This window comes from Nannospalax galili, unplaced genomic scaffold, assembly GCF_000622305.1.
Source record: "Nannospalax galili isolate Female #2095 unplaced genomic scaffold, S.galili_v1.0 scaffold668, whole genome shotgun sequence".
In the NCBI taxonomy this organism is placed as follows: Eukaryota; Metazoa; Chordata; class Mammalia; order Rodentia; family Spalacidae; genus Nannospalax; species Nannospalax galili.
Genome location: NW_008358090.1, coordinates 149,384 through 170,067, shown reverse-complemented (window position 1 = coordinate 170,067; position 20,684 = coordinate 149,384). Strand labels below are relative to the sequence as shown.

The following is a 20,684-nucleotide window of genomic DNA, read 5'->3' as shown; positions in this document are numbered from 1 at the left end:
CATTGCACAACATGGGTGCACTCACATACATGCAGGCAATACACTCATATACATAAAATAAAAATAATAAAAAAAATTTTTTTTAAAATGCAATCTGGCCGGGCGTGGTGGTGCACGCCTTTAATCCCAGCACTCGGGAGGCAGAGGCAGGCGGATCTCTGTGAGTTCAAGGCCAGCCTGGTCTACATAGTGAGTTCCAGAACAGCTGGGGCTACAGGGAGACCCTGTCTCAAAAAGACCAAAAAAAAAAAAAAGTGCAATCTGGTAAGGAAAGGAGCATTAGTGAATTTAAAGTGCAGACAAAGCATCTATAATTGTTAGAGATTAGCCCAATTAAGAAGAAACTTTACCCTTTGTACTAGGACAATAGGAAAAATGCTCAAGTATAAAATCCCATTCACTGAAGGCTCTAGTTTGTAAAAATATAAATTCACTTGGAAAGAGAGAGGCTGAACTAAAAATGCTATTAAATAAGTTTCCTAGTAGAAAACAACTGCCTAAGAAGTGCTTTCCCAGGATTTAAAAGCAAAGCCCACAGGGGGTACCACAGCTATGGTAGAAGGGAGCCAGATGCCATCTACAGCTGGCAGCAGAACTTGGTAGTGCCATACACATGGTGCTGGTTTTGCAGGCATGCAAAACCAAAGAGTTATGGAGTCACAGAGGCTTATACAAAGTTCCAGGAAACTACTGAGATCAGGTAATGTGTGCTAGGGTTAGATTCCCTGCAAGAAGGCCTTGAGAGGCCACTGTGCTATGAATGTAAAGCCCAAGTTGCAATGGACATTCCATGATGTTTGAAATGCGAGGGCTGTGGGATGTCTGTCAAGCAAAGTTGCAGGGATGGAGTGAACCCAGTTCAAAGGAAGGCTATGTGTACTGCAGATGGCAGCAGTGGAAGGATGGGGCTACTCAAGGCTATTGGAACCCAGATAATGCCACCTTGAGTCACAGGTGCTGGATATGGAGCTGTAGAGTTTGGTGTTTATACTGTAGGGTTCTGGTCTTTCTTTGGTTCTCTTTTATATTGCTATGTTGTGATTCTTCCTTTTTGGAATGGGAATATTTATTCTATGCCATTGTATATTGAAATTATGTAAACTGTTTTTTTTTTTAAAAAAATAGATTCATAGTTAAGAGATTGCCTTGAGGATTGAAATGAGCCAGGTATGGTAGCACATGCCTATCACCTCAACACTCTGGAGGTAGAGACAGGCAGATCATTTTGAGTTCCAGGCCAGCCAAGGTTACATGGCAAGACCTTGTTTCGAAAGAAATTGGAATGAATGCATTTTGCATTCTAAGATGATTTCAAGCCTATGGAGACCAGGGATAGAATGTTATGTTTAAATGTGATGTGTTTTAATGCTGGGAATAGTGGTGCACACCTTTAGTTCAAGCACTTTGGAGGCAGACCTCCATGAGTTCAAGTCCAGCTGGGTCTACACAGTGAGTTCCAGGCCAGCTGGGGGGCTACAGGGAGACCCTGCCTCAAAAAAAAGATAAAAAATAAAAAAATAGTCGGGCATGGTGGCACACGCCTTTAATCCCAGCACTCAGGAGGCAGAGGCAGGCGGATCTCTGTGACTTCAAGGCCAGCCTGGTCTACATAGTGAGTTCCAGGACAGCTGGGACTACAGGGAGACCCTGTCTCAAAAAGACCAAAAAAATAAATAAATAAATAAATAAAATAAAAAATAAAGATGATGTGTTCTGGAGGCTGGAGAGAGGGATCAGCAAGTTAAGAGCGAATTGTTCTTGTAGAAGAACTGAGTTCAATTCTAAGCACCCATATTAGGCTACTACCTGTAATTCCAGCTCCAGGGGGATCTGATGCGTTTGGCTTCCGTGGGCTCTGGAATTTACATGCACATACCCACACATATGTACAAACACACAATTGAAAATAAAAATACATTAAAAAAACAGTGATGTGCTTTGGAGTCAAGTTGACAAGGGGTAGAACTGTGGTAATCTTCATTGTCAATGTGATCAGATTGGAAGTCACCTAAGAGACACACTTCTGACTCCTACCATCATACCTTCTTTTTCATGACGGACTGTATACCCTCAAACCATGAGTCAAAATAAACTCTTACTCTTTAAGTTGGTTTTGTCAGGAAAATTTTGTCACAGCAAGAAGAAAAGCACGCAATACAAGCTTCAAAACCACAGAAGAGGTCCAAGGGCTCATTTACCCCAGGAACCACTTGGGGTGGCCTTGGGCCCAGCTGATCCTAAAGCATGGCATCTACTAGCCCAGCTAGCACTCAGGAAGAGAAGGAGATAGGGCATAAACATGGGAAACTCCCACTAGATAAGCCAAACGAGGAAGATTCCATCTGCAGTACATGATAGTTCAAATGAAAATAATGCTTAAAGATCAAATTTGGCTCTGGGAAGCAGGACAAATTTCCAGAGGGCAAGCTGTGGCTCTTCTACAGCCAGAAGACCTGTCAGGATGAGGGACTCTTAGGGCATTTCTGGTCAGCACTGTTATGCACCTCACAGGTTTCCTACCCTTTACCCTCCTTGGTTCTCTCAGGCTGGTTCCACAGTCCATGGTTAAGTCTCATGCTGCAGGGCCTGGAAGGGGACCCAAGGCTCAGAGACCTGAAGTCAACAGGCCAGGACAGACCACCACAAAAGCCTACAGTAAAAGAAAAAAAAGCCAGGTGTGATGGTGGCTCACACAGAGGCAGGTAGATCTTTGTGAGATTGAGGCCAGCCTGGTATACACAGCAGCCAGGGAGACTCTTGTCTCACAGCTTCATGCTGTACCCTTGCCAATTCCTCACATCCCCACCTATGCTCAGGGTAGACTGCTCTGAGGAATTCTGCTCTATATTCTTAGGGGTGATGGTAATGCCTCCCTCCTTGGGGAAGGCTCCAAGCTTGATCTGCTTTTCTGGGTAGATGTGTCTTTGTCTTGGTCCCTAGGCAGGCAATGCCTGAATCAACTGTTCACTGATTAAGCAGCCAGGTGAGGCTGGACACAATCAAGTTTCCTGTATTGGGATGACTATTGGGTTGAGGGAGGGAAAGCCAGCATACCTAGCTTTCCTAGCCTTGGGTAGTCTGTGAGTTGCCTTTTCAGCTACCTATTGGGGATTATCTAGAAGGAGAGTGTCTCCTCTCCTGAGACTGGCAGTCCTTCAGAGAAATCAGGAGCTGCCACTGCTACTGGTTTCTGCCCCATGCTTCTTCTAGGCTGCTGATTAGTGTATCAGAGACAGGTAAAAGGCTGCCTGTTTCCCATGCTTGGTACCTCTGTATGTGTGTATGTTCCAAAGGGTGGCCACAGTAAGGTGTTTCAGTCTGGGTATGTATGAATTCTTCCAGGTCATTAACACAATTTCTTCCTGATTCATCCTGGGTGCCTACTACCTACATAGATAGTAAATTGCCCTAAGGGCCAGGTCCACCTGCAGTGGGAAATAGTGGTTGTTGGGGACACCAACTCAGGGGAAAAGGCCAGCAGGAGACTAGGGTAAATATGGAGTGATGTCACTTAGGTACTTGGTGTCCTTAGGTACTTGGGCCTCACTTTATTCCACCCTCCCCAGTCTGTCTCTGATGGACTTGCCTGGCAAAATAGTTGTTTTATTTATTTTTTCCCAAAGTTCTTTTTTTCATGTAGCCCAAGCTGGACTTGAACTCCTGATTCTCCTGCCTCTACCACCTTGGTGTTAGGATTACAGGCATGAGCTACTATGCCTGGCCACAGTTCTGAATTTTAAAATCTTGTGGGGTTTTCTTGTTACTGTTGTTGTTTGAGACACGGTGTCATTCGGCAGCCCAGGCTGGCCTAGAACTCACTATGTAGTCCAGGCCACCTTAAACATTCAGCAATCCTGCTTTGCTTCCTGTCTCAACCTCCCAAGTACTGGGATTATAGGTGTGAATCACCATGCCTGGTAAACTACCTCCCCCCAACCTAAGAAACAAACCTTGAACTTTCATTTGCATACAAGAACTTAGTAAAATATAAAAAAGAGCAGAGCCACCTACCATGTGACAAGTAAATGACGTTCTTTGCTGAGGCACTACTTGCTAACACAATACTGAGAATAATGTTCGACATGCAGCTGCAGTACCAACAGCCAGAGTGTGGGCCTAGCAATTCAACTCTTAATAACTTTTCCTTAGGATATAGACCTAGATCTACAAAAATAAATGGAAATAAGGGGCTGGAGAGATGGTCGGAAGTTAAGAGCACTGGCTGCTCTTGCAGAGAACCCAAGTTCGATTCCCAGCACTCACGTGGCAGCTAACAACATCTGTAACTCCAGTTCCAGGGGATCCAACACTTTCTTCTGACCTCTGTAGGTACTGCACAACACAGTGCACTTATATACATGCAGGCAGAACACTCATACATATAAAATAAAAATAATAAAATATTAAAAAATAAATGAAAATAAAAAGATATTAGCTTTCAGGAAAATGCAAATCAAGCCAAATAAGCCTCCATCATACCCTACAGGATGGCTAGAGTCAAAGACAGATGATAACAAAATCATGAATGGAGGACACCAGAACCCTTCCGACCCTGCTAGTGGGAATGTAAATGGGCCAACCCCTGGGAAAGTTGTATCTCTCATAATCTTTCATGAGCTCACCATAAACCCTAGCAACTCTAGTCCAGGAATCTACCCAAGACAATTAAAACATACTTCCATGCAAAAACTTTAGTGTGAATGTTGGTAAATAGTTAATTTATAAAAATCAAGTGGAATTAGATGGGCGTGGTGGCACAAGCCTGTAGTTCCAGCACTTGGGAGGCAGAGGCAGGTGGATCTCTGTGAAAGATTTATCGTCCTCTTTTTTTTTTTTTTTTTTTAAAAAAAAAAAAAAAAAAAAAAAAAAAAAAAAAAAAAATCAAGTGGAATTAACCCAATGTCCATAAGCAGACAAGCAAAAGGTAGCTTTTTCTTAGAACAAAATACCACTCAAGTATGAAAAGGGAGTCCTGACATACATAGCAGCATAGATGAACCTTGAGGATATTATGATAAGTAAAACAAGCCAGATACACAGGCTCCATGTGAAATCTCTGGAAAAGGCAAACCTACAGAAAGAAAGCAGGTTAGTGCCTACCTGTGGCCAGAGTGGGACTGAGTGACTGACTGCAAATGGTATTTCTTTTGTGTGCAAACTGACTCATAAGGATGTTTGTAGAAAGCTATGAACCACTGAAAATAACTGAACATATACTTAGATGAATTTGATGGCAGACAAGTCATGTAGTAAAGGGAACTGGAGGCACTCTAATGCCATCAGGCATAGGTGAAGCAGTGTACCATCCCCACCTGTGTGGAGGTCCCTGCCATGGTTCTGCCTGTCCTGTCTCTCTGGACTTTAAACTCCCCTATCCAGTAGAGGGACTCAAACTCCAGACTCTCATGCTGGTCTTAGCACCTCCCTGTAGCATCCCCTCAAGTCCCTTGTCTGCCAACTCAGAACTCGGTGTCAAACATACCTCAGAAGACAGTCTCCTGCTTGCTTCTCATAGGTCTAGGCCTAGCCCTACATGAACTGTTTGTGAGCTTCTCTCAGTAAAGTAACAGCCAGACAGTTACCTGGGTACCCTACAGAGCAGAGCCACTAGCTCTATGTCTTCCCTGAGGCTGAGCCCTGAATGTCTAGGGAGTGCCAGATCCCCTTCCAAAGGGTAGCTAAAGCTATGCATGGCTCAGAGAGGGATGGCAGAGCTCCTATGGCTCCCAATGAACCACAAGACACCCCTAGAGGTAGCCACATTGGAACAGGGACATCACAGGCAGGGAGGGGTAGCAGTGACAACCTGTGTGAAGCAAGCCAGCAGACTCCCTCCAGACAGCTTTTATGGGAGCACCACAGGCCTTGGACAAGTACTGCCCATTGCAGACTACAGTGCAACCCCAGGCAAGGGGAAGACTCTTAGACTTGCCAGCCAAGAGCAGTGATCATCCCAGATTATTTCAGGTCCTGCACATTCATGGGGGAGAAAGTTGCCAGACAGAGTACAGATAAACAGAAACCCCAGTTCTGAGCAAGCACCTCTGCCAAGGAGGGAGACATTGAAAAGAGGCCTCCTGCCCAAGACCCCTCAAAGGAGCCCCTCCCCCACTTCTTACCTTCGGGCCCGGGGATGTGGGTGCTGTCTGGTGACCAGGGCACTCTGCCAGACAGTCTCCCCAGGGCCGCTCCTACACCAGCCAGCTGATGCCGGGGCCCCCGAGTAGGGCGGCCCCCCAGGGAAGCCGTGGTCTGACTCCGTCTCTGCAGCCAGGGAGGAGGCGGAGCTCCCCATGGCCCCCCTGACAGTGGCCACGTAGAGAGCCGGGCCCGGTCACCTCTGGCCGGTGGCGCGCGAACGGGAGCATGGAGAGAGGAGAGTGCCCACACCGAAGAAAGAGCGGCCGGCTGGTCAGTGACACAACAACAAAAATAAACAGAATAAAAAGAGAGAAAAACAGTGTGATTCACACAGATGAAACCCTAGGCTCTGGGAGGGATTCCCAGTATGCCGAATGGCTTGGGGTAGGCAAGAAGAAAACCAGGTTCAGGTTCAGGAACCTGGACTTAATCTTAAGTATTCAGCACTGCACCTCCCACAGCCAAGCCCTACAAGGGAGCAGAGGTCAGAGGACAAAGGCCAGCACCTCTGGGGCCCCCTGGCTTGTAGCATACTAGGGTCTCAGGATATCACACCTTCCCATACTTGTCTCTAGTCTTCAAAGGGTTTTATTCCTTAGTTAGAAAAGAGAGCAGCTTTGCCTTTTTACAGAAGAAATGATCAAGGAGACAGCCTGTGGGAAAGAAAGTAGAGGCACAGTAGAGCTGGTCTAGGCCTCAAAGAAAGGTATCTGAGTTTGGCCAAGTCCAAACTATGCCTTCAAAAAAGCAGCAGTAGATTGCGTAAACCCATACTCATCAGGCAGGCACTATACCTGGGAAATACCAGGGAACCTGAGAGACTGTCCATGCCTGGGAGGAAGCAGGTAGATTACTTGTACCACAAGAGAGCTATCCTATACCTGCTGGCTAAGGGGGGTTGAAACCAAACAAGACCTGAAGGTGTGATCCTTGGGTCAGGGAGGACCTCGCAGTTTGGGAGGCTGACAAACATGGAATACTTGGGTGGGGATCTCCTCTCTGGGCTATAGACTAAGGTAGGTATTTAGGTTGCCCTCTGACTGTAGGTAGGCTAGAAACTTGTCCTGGTTACAGTAGTTCCTACCTATCACCCACTGATAGCCCTTTCTCTGGCTTCTGAATAAGTCTCTACAATACTAAAAGTGGTGCTAGAGTGGAGGTGAGGGAAGACTACGGAGCCGTGACACATCTATGGAGTGTAGGCAGGCCCAGGGGACAGCCTAACATGACAGGTGACAGGCATCTGTAGTGCCTTCAGGAGCCAGCACCTGACACCTGAGAGAACCAACAGCACCAAGCCCAGCCTCTTTCCAACACAGACTATGGGGCCAGGCAGTTCTGTACCCTTTCACCATGGGGGTTTCAAATCAGAACCAGCTGTGTCTCCCATGCAGCAATAATGTTTGCCAATTGCCTTTTGAATTCAAGTGTGAAGTGATGCTTTTCCCAAACCTGGTGACCCTGTGAGACTTGTGGCTACTCAGTTCTCCCATATGGACAGAAAAGGCTCTAAACACCCTCTAGTCGAGAACAGGGTCACAGACTATGGCTTGAGGGTCAAGTTCAGTCAGCAAGCCAGAAAAACTTTTAGTTTACACTTAAAAAATTTTTATTATTTTTATATTATGTGTATGAGCATTGCCTGCATGTGTGTAAGTGCACCTGTGTCATACAATGCTGCAGAGGTCAGAAGAGGGCGTCAGGTTCCCCTGGTACTGGAGTTAAGAACAGTTTTTAGCTGCCATGTGGGCACTGGGAATTGAACCTGGGTCTTCTGCAAGAGCAGTCAGTGTTCTTAACTGCTCAGCCATCTCTCCAGCCCCCTAGTTTACACTTTTAAATGGCTAGGAAAAAAACATCAAAAAGAAAAGGATGCCAGAACTGAAAAATATAAAATTCAAATTTCTTTTTTTGGAGACATAGTCTCACTGCATAGTCTAGTTTAAACTTAAGATCTTCCTGCCTCAGCCTCCCAAGTGCTGGGATTATAAGTGTATGCTATCATGCTTGGTTTACATTAAAATTTCAGTGTCCATAAATATTTTACTGGACAAGGCTACACTCATTTGTTTACATGTTGTCTGTGGCTTCTTTCAGAGAAAGGCCACAAAAGGCCACAAGTATTCCAACTGTTCTTTTAAGGAAGGGCTGGCCGGCCCAGGCCAGACAATACAACACAGGTCCAGGCTTCCTACAAGCCATACAAAGGAGATACAAAGAACAGATAGAGGACCTGAAAGATGGCTGGAACACACAGTGGAAGGAAAGAAATGATCCCCCAAAGTCCCCCAAAGTCCCTGACTTCCACACGTGTGCACACATCCCTTCCTGAGCCCCCAATAACGTTTTTTAAAACTAGAACAGGAAGCTGGATGTGGTAGCGCACGCCTTTAACCCCAGCACTCGGGAGGCAGAGGCAGGCAGATTTCTGTGAGTTCAAGGCCAGCCTGGTCTACATAGTCAAAAGAGGTGTTTATTTGACTGTTCTTCCAAAAAAAAAAAAAAAAAAAAAAAAAAAAAAAAAACCAAAACAAAAAACACCTAGAACAGGTAGAACTGGGTATGTGGTACATTCCTGTGATCACAGCACTGGAGAGGCTAAAGGAGAACTGAGATTTCCAGCCAGCCTAGGGTACAGTGAGTCCCTGCCTCAAAAAAAAAAAACAAATTAATTAATAAAAAAGGGATCAGAGAGATGGCTCAGCAGTTAAGAGAACTTGCTACTCTTGCAGAGGACCCTGGTTTGGTTCCTAGCACCCACATGGCAGCTCACAATCATCTGTAATTTCAGTTCCAGGGGATCTGACTCCCCTCTTCTGGCCTCTGTGGACACCAGGCACACAAGTGGTATACATACATAAATGAAGGCAAGATACTCATACACATAAAATAAAAATATATCTTTAAAAAAACCCACAAAACAACAAAGATCAGGTAAAAAGAACTTTGGCATACTCTGTGTAACTCAATATATCTATCATGTTGTCCTGTCAGTATTAAATCATCACAAAGGACATTACTGAGCTACTAAGTGTACCTTTTCTGATCAAGGTGCCCTTTTCTCCCTGTCCCCCAGGGTGTCACTAAGCAGTCTAAGCTGGCCTCAAAATTTTACTGCTTTTGATTTTTTTTCCAGACAGAAGTTTTGCAATGTAGCTCAAACTGGCAAAAAACTCCTGATCCTCCTGCCTCATCCTCCTGAGTGCTACAATTTACAGCACGTACCATTGTACCTAGGTAGGCCAAGATCTTTAGACTCTGCTTTCTAGCTCAACATAAACATGCAGCCTCATGTCTGGTAGCCACATGTGCTGGTGGCTTTTGTTGGAGCCTTACTGAGAGGATTCTGTCTAGGTGCCCAGTAAAGCATGCTCCCCAGCCATTAGTCCCACATCACAAGGGCACCTAGGATATCTGCCTCTCTTGTGGTTATGTGTCAGTGCCAGAGTAACCCCCTGCACTGATGAGTCCTAGAACACAGGTGCCTACTGTGAGAAATGGACTCAGTATTTCTGGTGCTACTCTCTCACAGCCAAACCTTCAGCAAGTAAGAGGTAGATGAAAGTGTTGGGAACCGGGCTCAGTAGTAGTGTCCATGGGGCAGAAACTGCTCACCAGAGGTTTCTAAGTTGGTCTGTTGCCAACACTGGGCCACATTCACTGTGAAAGCAGGAACCATATACCTCAGGGGTTGCTTGCCTACCTCCAGGGAGACTATTCACTCCTCCAGGAAGACACCAGTGTCCTGCATGGGCTTGAGTGCCACTGGAAGCATAGTTCTCACAAGTGCCACCCACCCCTCTCACCAATCCTGTCCTGGTGGGGCACCAGAGCCTACCCTCTTCATGCCTTTGTGCTTGCTCATTGGTGGTATCTTCCTTGAGCTGAGGGTAAGGTCTCCTTGGAAGATGAGGACAGCATATTCTTTTTTTGCTGAGTGTGCAGAACAGAGAAAAGGCAGGCAGGAAAAGCAAGGTTCTCAGGAGCTTGCTATGCTGACAACACCTTGTATTTGCTGCCAGGGAGGAGAGAGTCCCTGGAATGCTGATGAACCACTGCCTTGGTTAGGTGAGGGCTACTTGGGGGCCTGAGAGAAGATGCTGGTACAGTCTTAAACTCACACTCACCCCACCAGGGAGCAGCTGACCACCAGCTCCTTGGCCTGGGAAGCTTTTTACCTTGAGAAGCTGGCATCAATATGGCTCTTTGTTTTGAGACAGGGTCTTATGTACCCCAGTCTGGCCTCAACTCACTGTGCAGCCAAGAATGATACTGATTTCCTGTATCATCCTGCCTCTACATCCAAAGTACCAGGATTATAGATGTGTGCCACCATACCCAGCTGTACATGTGCCTCTTAAAACCCATCTTCTTTCTGCTAGCTTTCCAGGTGCAGCTGTAGGCCTCAGTCTTTCTTGTAGCCTCAGTGGTTAGCAATCTCACATGTATGGTAGGTAGCTGTGCAAAAGAGTCCACATGCATTCCTTCTGGGTTGTGACAGTTTTACTCAGGAGCCTCTCAGAAAGTAGAAGGGGATTATCTAGCAGCAGCCTTGGAGAGGGTTGGCTATTCCTCTGGCTCTAGTCAATCCTCTGCAGAAGCAATTATCACACCCAGGCCACTTGCCAAGGACAGGGGCCAGGCCTTCTCTGAGCAAAGGAGGCTGGCCCCTCCTAGGTCTCCTCTACCTTGGCCGGAGCACACCAGTAGAATAAATGTGTGGTGCTGGGCAGGACACTGAAGAGTGCTGACACAAGTAGGGCCAGTCTTCCTTCCCATTCTGGTTGCCTAGACTGTCCTCCAAAGAGAACAGGATGGGGAGGGATTTTAAAGAACATAGCACAGCCCGCATCCTGGGTGGCAGACCTCAGTTATCCCAAGGGCTACCCTCTTTTGCAGGGCCTGCTGGTAGACAAAGCCCCATATTCCAGCAATACTCTACCTGTTCCTCCTTTTATTCATGTTTGTGTGCTCAGCAAACACCTTTTTGTTTTGTTTGAGAGAGGATCTCCCTGTAGTCACAGCTGGTCTATCTCAGAGATTTGCCTGCCTCTGCCTCTTGAGTTGTTGGGATGCACACTACACCTGGAAGCAAACACCTTTTGACCTCTGCTGAGTGCCAGGCTATTTTAGGAGGTTGGACATGGCAAATAGTGATGCTCAGTGGTCCCTGCAGTAGGTACTAACTGTCTCATTGCCTCTGACCTCACCATATCAGCCTCTGACAAGAGGTACAAAGAGCAGGTGCACTAAGGACCATGAGATGCATGCATAGGTGAGGTAGATTTTCTGATCCTCTCAACCCTGAGGCCCATGCCTACTCTTCCCCAAGACCTACCACCCAGTTCCTCCCTTGTTTTCATTTGGGAAGTACTGTTCTACTTTTAAATGGGACAGTGGCCTAGATCTGGTCTCAAGGAAGGAAGGAAGTGGGGCTGCCACTTCCCTGAAGACAAAATGCCAATTACCAAGATATATTAGCATGTCCCTGGCCTGGTGTGAAGTGTGTCCTGCATATACTGAGGACAACTGGAGGATGTCCACCCAAGATAAGAATTAGAAGACAGGATAACACTTCCTTAGGACTCTACATGGAAGGCAGAGATGAGCCCTCAGTAAGGAGGCCAAGTCCTGGTGATGACATGGACACCTTCCTCTGTTGCCCTCAGTTCCACCCTCAGCCACTGAGGGCCCTCTGAGGGCAGGTGCTAGTCATGATAGCCCATCTGGAGGGGGAGATGCTTAGTATATCTCAGGTAAGTCAGGCTTAGAAACCCACTGTGAAGGCCCCTTGGTACAGCCTATCCTTTTTCCCAGCCCAGGGGATACTCAGCAGCAGCTAGGGTGATACCTCTTACCCAGGGCTATACCCAAAGGCTGTTGGATGCCCCATTCCTAGAAGGACAATCTGGAGGTGTCACCTAGCCATGGCCAGGGAGACCCACTTTATCTTGTGCTTTCTGGGCTCTTGGTATAAGCACAGGATCTCCTGTGAGTGCCCTGGGCATGGTACCCTACTCCCATTAAGCCAAAGTAGAATGGAGTTCTCTACACCAGTTGATAGACTACCTACCACCTACGTACCTCATCTTGGTTAATCTTACAAAAGGCTATTCCACTACTATTGTAACTGCAATAACCCCAATATCACTCCCCACATGAGACAGTAGATGGCAGAGAACAACAGCAGTCCCAGACCCACTCGGCACTCACAGTTACCCACTACTGCTCAGAATTGCACCCACCAGAGCAGGAAGCAGCTGGTCCAGATGTGAGGCCAATAAGCAACCTTGGGATGCAACTGATGGCTCGGATACAACTGACAGGCAAGGCTACTCTAGAGAAAATGACCTGAGGAATCCTTCCTCTAAGAAACCAGGCCAGGATCCACCCCAGGGGAGGACTCATCTCTGTGAGAACTGGCTGAACAGCATTTTCTGAAGACAGGTGGAACACCCTCCACAGGATGAACTATCCTCTGAGCTTTCTCTTTCTGACCAAAATACCCCTTAGCTTAAGGACAAGAAGGGAGTTCCATGTGGGGGCCATTGGCAAAGCTTAGGGGAGACATCTCAGATGGCACATTCAGGAGGGCACAATGTGGCCCAAATGACAGGACCATGACTCCCAGACCCTAAGAACACAGCTTTCCCAAAAAAAGTTCCTGGAAGGCCAGAGAACCAGACCAGCAGAGCAGAGCAGCAGGACGAGGGGCTGTGAACCAGGGTTCACAGAGGGGCACTGGGCACTTGAACCAGAGAGACGAGTTCCTTCTTTCCATCGTAGCACTCCAACCCAGCTATTCCATAAAACAAACCCACAAATAATCCACAGCACTTGGAAACTAACTCATCTGAGGCCACACAGATAACAAGATGCCTCTGTGCCCACACCTTGGTTGCTGCCTTAGGAAGGAACTTTTGAGCAGCCTGGCCATGGTAGCACTCACCAAGATGATATATCCCTCCTATCAAAGTTTGGATTCTGGCCCAGAAATGACAAACACAGCCTCTGGGCTTACCTGCACAAGTCAAAGTCCTGCAAATCAGTCCTGACTGGCCATATGGTCCAGGCCCTGCTCTCTTCTACAGTACAACGGCCAAAGCCACTTAGAGACTCACTGTCCCATCTGAGCACATGATGCCCAGGGAGTCCCTCTCCCTTAAAAAGTTATACCTGTTCCACATACAGAGAAGATTGCAGACCCAGGAGCAGGATGGATTTGCTAGTTCTTCCCTGCCCTTGTCTGAGGCAACAACCTTTCTCACAGTCAAACAGGCCCTGAGTTCTCACCCTTGAGTTCTAGATTTCTCCATTTTTGTCAAGTACTCACTGGTATCCAAGCTTCCAGTTACCAGCTCATAGGTAAAAGTCAAGAATTGAAGCTGGGCCTCAAAACAGAATTGGGCCTCTGACTGTTTGGCCTGTTCACAGTAGATGAGACTGATCCCACTGAGATAAAACTAGCAGTGCTTGAGGCTGGGATTCAGTACTTGGTTTCTGAAGCAAGAGGAGACATGCCCTGATAGGCTCAGGAAAGGACATGTGATGTCTGGAGAGACCAACATGCTGGCCTTGCTGCCTCCTAGCTAAGAAAATGGGACACTGCAGGTCCCTCTGTGTCTCTAGAGTTGCTCATCATCTTAATCATGCATCACGAGAAAGGAAATTATGTTTTTCAAAATGATATTGCCAGAAAAATATGAATATAGAATTTCAATTTTTAGTTCACAAGTTCAATGTTGTTTCATGTGGAATTCTATTTTAACAAGGCAAATCCTCTTGCTTTGGCACTTCCATGATTGTCTGCTAAGTGATAGCAGGAGCAGTCCTGGCCTGGGTGGCCTAGTGGCCCTGCCATCAGCAGAACAAGAATCATAGTGGCACTTAAGCTCTTTGCTGGGCCCCAAGAGGCAGGCCGGGAATCAGGAGTGTGAGGTGTTGCACAGCAGGTCTCTCAGCACTTCTATTCCCACTAAGCTCTGGGCTTTCCCTGCAGGAAGGCAGGGGCTCCAGAAAGCTACAGAACTCACTGGTTTTTGCTTTGTTTTTCCATTAAATTGATAGGGAATAATATTGGGCAAGAGGCAGAAAGTCCAAGAGGCTCAACCTGCTTGAGTGACTTTAAATCCAAAGGGCAACTTTTCAAGCACAGTGGAAGAAGGCACAGGAACTCCATCTGCAGTGATGACTGCTCTGCTGCCTTCTCTTCCTGATGATTTGCAGTGGGCACAGCTGCACCCTGACATTTCCAAACAGCAGCTGTCTGCTTGTTTTCCTGCTGATATCCTAAAGCCCTGTCCAGGCACATTCTCAGTGTGGCCACCAGGGAGGGAGGGATGGCAGCATCAGGGAACCTGAGTATGGGTATGGGCAGGAGAGCTGTGACTCTGCATTTGTCAGTACAAGAGGGTTGAGGCCAAGGCAGGTGTCCCACTTGGTCTCCTGGGGTGGAGACTTGAGCAAGCCTGCCCTGCTGTCCAGTGAGTTTTTGTGGCAGGGATGGCTGTATCATTGGCTTCCCACATGACAGTTTGTGAAGAAGAGTATATAGGAACAGCCAGACTACCTAATACCTCATGGCTTATGCTGGGGGTCCCATACTGTCTTTCCTGGGTCTCCACTCTGTGACAGGGTACCTCTGACTTACTATATACCAGCCCTGGCACCAGTTTGATTAGTAGTAGGATCTGTCTGGGTAGTACTATGTTGAGCACACCAAGATGCTCCCTAGTCCACTGGTCATGTTTCCCCCCAGCTATGCCATAACCCAGAGTGACAAGCATGTGGCTAAGCAGGTCTCTAAGCCTAGCATCAACCCACAGCCTCCTCTGCCTCCTGTCAGTGACACTTATAAGGGTCACAGGCTACTAGTCATATTTCCAGAGACTACAGAGATGGCTTTCTGGACTGCCCTAAGAGCTCTCCTCAACTTCAGAAGTCAACTGACCCAGGGCAGTGGTCAAATGGTTGCAGACAACCAAGGTACATTGGGAAGGACGCAAGCCAAATGGCAGAGCTTGCAACCAAAGTAGCTTGAGGAATTGGGGGGTTCATTAGTTTCTAAAATAGAAGCACAATGCATTTCAGGATGTTCTATGTCAGGTGACATAACCAGTATGAGGTAAGAGCCAGAAGGGCAGGGTAGTCAGGAGATGCACAGTCCAGGTAGACAGGCATCCCACCCCCAGGGGGGTGCCTGGGGCAGGCAGTCTTCCTCCAGGCCTGAGCCCAGAGCTTTGAGGCCACTGCTGTGCTTCACATCATTGAGCCTCCCAGTCCAGGCAGTGCTGAATCCAGGACAAACAATATGACAAGTCACAAGCGATACTGGGTTTCTATTATATATGTATCAAAGAGCTCCTTTATCCCATTTATCATTTGCCTTCTTAGCCTCAGCAAAATCCAATGCAGTGAGAGGTGGTATCAGGTATCATACCAAGGACCACAGGGCTAGTCTAAGGACTATCTGCCTTCCTCAGGCTCTTCACTGATCAGCTCATCAATGCATGCATATTGAATGTTTTTAGACCCCCAAACCCCTTCTCAACTGCTACTGATGAGGTGATAGGAGGCCAAAAGGGGGGCTGTGAATCAGAGACTTAGAGCTTCCTCTACTCCTTCCCTGCTAGTAACTGCTGTCCTACAACCTCAGTTTCCTCACTTGTAAAATGGAGATTACCAGAGTGCTATCCCAAGGCTGGATAAAATATGATAGGGGCCAGAAGGGCTTGGTAGTCAGGGAGGGCCTGATGTTGAGGAGCTTCAGTCAACAGAAGCATGAGCAGAACCAGGGCACACCTTGAACTCAGGCGTGGAAAGACAGTTTCCTATAGAAGAGAAGCTGAGTCTTCTGCACAGATGTGGGGCAGAGCATGGCTTTTCCTGCTTACAGACACCATAGCCAACTTAAGTTTTGATAGTTAAGTCCCCTAAAAGTTGTACAGTATCTGGGTTTAAATGGATCCAGGATTTAAATCTGTTTTCCTTGAGATCACTAGCCTGTATGCCATTCAAACAGCTCCAGTAATTCTCAGATGCCAGGGAAAGAAAGGGGTGCCTCTCTCTGGAGCAGGACCTCGGAGAAAGCAGGACCTACAACCCCACAGAGACCAAATTGCTGTCCAGCAAGACACAATTGGCCCACACTATAGAGTTGTGGTCCTGAGCCTGTCTCTGACCGCTAGATTCTGGAAGCAGGGAGAACCTCTGGGGCAAACTCCACACCTGTGATTCACACTTCTGCAGACTTTGGGTGGGGGGCAGAAGAAAACTCCACTGGAGCATAGACCCCACAGCACCGTGAGTGAGCGAAGGTTCTCCCTGATGCATGCATTCCTGAGCTGCAGGGGCCCTCACAGGTTCTGGGACTGGGTGTTTGGGGACCTGGGTATATCAGGGTCCTGTTACTTGAGGTCTTGTCACAAACTACAGACACTCAAGGATCACTGAAAGCCAGCCCAGCAAAGGGCATCTGGCCACACAACAGGGATCCCAGATGGACCCCGTTTTCAGTCGTCAAAAGAAAGAAAGAAAGAAAAAAAAAAACCCACCAAAAGCCGGGGGTGCCAAGGAGTCGCTCTGTAACTTCGCCGGCCTACTGGCAGGCCCATAAAAGCAGAAGGAAGTGTGGGACAGGAGGGCATGCTGGACGCCATCCGCACGCTACCCTCGCAGCCACCAGTTACTGAGGATGGTGCCCCTGCAACCTACGCCCGCGTGCTGAGGGACAACATTTAGCCCCGGAGGAGAGGGCACTCAAGGACAGGAAGGCGCTGAGGGTCGCCTGCGTCCGAGGCTTCGGGGTTGGCCCGGAGTGACCCACATGACCATGCCCCCGCAGGCCCGCCACAATCCAGGTCTCTGCCCCCAGGGCGAACCCAGAGCTGCTGCCCCGAGGCCGGACCTCCTGGGTCCCGGCCGCTGCCTCGAGGCCGAGCTCTGCGGGACGTGAGCCGGACAGCCGCCCGCCTGACGAGGAACTCACCTTAGCGAGCCGGCAGCGCCTCTTCAGCGCTCGTGGTTCAGCTACGCGGGCGCGGCCCAGGCGCCGGCCCTCAGTCTGCTGACCCACCACTTCTACCTGAGGGCACCGAGGGCTCTTTCGCCGGTGTCCGCGATGCCGGGCCGGCTGAGTGTGTTTCAGCCGAGAAGCGCCAGTCTCGGCCCGGCAACCTTACGCCGCCTCCGTAGCACCCGCCGTCCCGCCCGGCCGACCCGGTACGCCTTACGCCGCTTTCGTAGCGTGGCGCCCAGCCAGGGCCCGAGGCTACGGCACGTCACGGGCGCACGCGGCGCTGGAAATCGCGCCGGGACTACGATTCCCATAGGATGAAGCAGCGCCGCTCAAGGCATGCCGGGAGTTGTAGTCCCAGGACGTACCGACTTTCCACCCTCCTTCCCTAAGATCTCTCCCTACTACTCTACAGGAGACACCCAGGCCGCGGATATAGGTGGCACCCCCATGCCTGCTTAGTGCAAGGCGGGCCAGGAACGGACTGCGGCTCCCAAAATGCCCCGCGAGGGACACGCGAGACGGGGCGGGCCACGAAGCTCCGTCTACGTCTGCACAGCCGGCGGTGTTACTTCTGTCCCAGGGAGAGGTTAGGGATTTAGGTCGCTGTTGGGCCTGGTCAGAGACCGTAGTCAGCTGCCCTGGGGCAGAGAGCCGCCCAGCCCAACCTGGCTGCCTGGCTGAGGTCTCCTGGCTGCTCTCCACCGCCCCCAGGCCCCTCAACGATATTTGACTTCTTTCTTCATGGTCTTTCAGGGCCCAGTAGTGCGAAGCAGGGACCGAGCACGTGCTCACTCCAGGTATCACTTGAGCAGTCTTTCATCTTTCAAGAGTGAACCTGCCATCCAACTGGAACATCCTCCCAGGTCCTCTGAGCGCCGTTCACAAGAGTCCTCAAGTTCTTTCCCTTGAGGATCCTTTGGGCTCCCAGAGGTCACTCACCTAATTCCGGCTGCTTGTCCTCTGTTCTGTGTAGCCTGGGAAATGCCCCGACCAGAAAATAGGCTAGTGGGGTAAAAACCCATGCAACAAAGAGATACCATAAATCCCCAAGGTGCCCTGCACTCAGAAGACACTGGCTGGTTAGGTTTTTATAAGAAGCTAGGTGACATTTGTGCCAAGCCCAGAAAGCTTGTCTCAGTAGCGCCTACTGGGACATAGTCATGTTTCTGGGAAATCATTGATAATCCAGAAAAGCCATGAAGCAAAAGATAGACCACTAGTATTCTGGATGCTTTGTGTCTTTATGTAGAACATCCCACTTTTGGTAACACCAAGGAAGAAGCTGAGGTTCCTGCTTACTGCTAAGCAGTAAACTTCATGCCTGTTTGCTGAGTCAGGCCTTATATAGAGGCAAGGGGAGGCAGAAGCAAGGTGGGTCGTTATGGGGTATCGAGATAGCTCATTCATCCAGTAGAGTGGCTGACAACTGGATAACTGATGAGATGGTTGATGCCTGAGGTGTGAGCTGGAGAACTGGATAAGATGGACAGGACTTTGCAGCATCTCTGGTCACCATGGATCATTTTTAGTGTTCTGAAGTACCACATCAAGCTGACCACACAGAAAACTGGATCATTCCAGGTTGTTGACTGAGCCCTGTTCTGTGCTAATGCAGTATGGGTCAGAATACACTACCCCAGTGAAGGGACAGATCATAGGACAGCCTGCAGGGGTCAAGCGGGGGTAGGGCAGAGAGACCCCTTTCAAAGGCAGAGACAACAGCCCAGCAACCCTGAGTCTTCATTGAGCTGATGGGACCGAACATTTCTCCAGGTTTTAGAGACAGCAATAAAGAAAACAGACTCACCTGGGTATGGTTGCACAGACCTACTCAAGAGATTGAGTCAGGATCAGAAGTTTAAAGTCTGCTTGGGCTACAAAATGAGTTCAAGGTCAGTGTGGGCAACTTAGAGTCAGTTACTAAGTTTAGGCCAGTCAGCCTGGTCTAAAGCTCAGGTTTAAGTTTCTCTGATCACCCACTTCATGAACCATATATGCCTGAGTCAGAATAGCAACCTCATAGGTAAAAAGTAAATAGATGAAGGCTGCACACCTTTAATCCCAGCACTCAGCAGAGGCAGGCAGATCTGTTGAGTTTGAGGCCAGCCTGGTCTACATAGCAAGTTCCAGGCCAGCCAGGGCTACACAGTGAAACCCTATCTTAAATAAATGATGCAGTCCCTGGAAAAAATTCCTATCTTGCTCTGGGCTTCTCTTGTAGGTTTCCAAACTGCCATACGGTTCAGGAGGCCAGAGACATCTAGGCAACTGTTCTGGGTTTGCTGAGGCCAAGCTTTACTTAGGCTGTTCTTTCAGGTAGAACTGCCAAAGACTAGGGAGGTATGAACAACAGCACGGTAATGTGAGGCGTTGAGAGACAGAATCTGCCTTAAGGGAGTTCTGCTTGCTGCAGCTTAAGAGTTGGCAAGACCTGTGGCCAGCCTCCCTGTACCACCATCAGAGGTACAGTGAAGAGCTTGCTAGCGTATGCTGACCTCCCTTGGTGACATCCCTCTAGGCATACTGCTGGTCACCTTCGAGAAGTTCTCAGGCACCCCTTTCTGGAATGTTTCTGCTAAGAGTGGATCTCTAGCATGTGTGCCTCTCTTACTATATCCCAAATGGGGACTCTTTCTGGGTCTGGAGACCTGAGAGGGGCACTGTGCATCCCCTATGGGGGGGCTGACTGGACTATACTTGAGTGGAAATTAAATTGAGGAGCTGTCATGCTGTGGTAGAGATGCCTTACTTGCTTCTCCAAGGCACAGATGGGCCTGGCTAGTGCTAAGCAGGTGCCCATGGACAGAACCTGGTTGGGAGTGCAACAGGTACACAGTTTGCTGCTCTAGTGATACCCTTTTGGAACTTCTGTAGTGGTGTCAGTGAGAGTGCCACTTCAACTCTAGAAGCTCTTTGCCCCTTCAGTCTGACCTTTGAGCCACACTTGTCCTCAGACTTTTGCCTTCTCCCTGCCCTTATATTTGGATCCTCTGTGCTGGCCCCTCCTAGATGTTCCCTCTTACCAGTCTCTATGGCCTTGTGTACTTCATCCCTGATTATATTACAGTTGCTCCTCTCCTGGACACAGAATGTGCATCTCAGGGGTAGAAGCACTGTTCCTGAGACTTGTGATACCCACACCCACACTGCCCCCTCTGGCCACCTCAACTCAGACTTACTGCGGCCTTCCTGGGATGCATTTAGGGCCCAAGTCCTATTAGGATAGAGAGGTAAGGGACAGCTGGAGGTGACTGTGACCTTGCCCTTAGGAATGGCTGTCAGCAGTTACTCCACTTTAAGATACAGACCCTGCCAGGAAGTGGCTCAGCTCTACAGATGGCCCATCATAGAGAAGCAATCCTAGGGCCTCAGGGTGGGCCTGGCCTAACCAAGCTAGAAAGCTGAGGGTCTCCCATGGTCTAAGCTCAAATGACTGATATCCCTAGAAACCCTAGAAACAAGGACTAGGCCCACAGCCCCCCACCCCACCCTGAAGCCCACCCCTGTGGAGGAAGGAGCCGGCCTC

At 48.8% G+C, this 20,684-nt stretch overlaps 1 protein-coding gene across 6 annotated transcripts in view; it reads right to left on the bottom strand.

Annotated features, from left to right (window-relative positions):
* Capn15 (calpain 15) overlaps positions 1–17,513 on the bottom strand; it is a 28,764-nt gene extending 11,251 nt beyond the window's left edge. For 2 of the 6 annotated variants that reach the window (XM_017795134.2, XM_029557711.1), the window contains exons 1-2: positions 17,129–17,407; positions 6,120–6,408 (exon numbers count right to left, since the gene is read on the bottom strand). In XM_017795134.2, coding sequence (XP_017650623.1) covers positions 6,120–6,295 — 176 coding nt within the window. In that variant the 5' untranslated portion in view covers positions 6,296–6,408; positions 17,129–17,407. Of the gene's footprint in view, positions 1–2,520; positions 2,651–6,119; positions 6,409–17,128 lie in introns of those variants that run through there. The other 4 variants (XM_017795133.2, XM_017795135.2, XM_029557710.1 and 1 more) reach the window with 4 other exon arrangements.
* Positions 17,514–20,684: the final 3,171 nt, after the last annotated feature.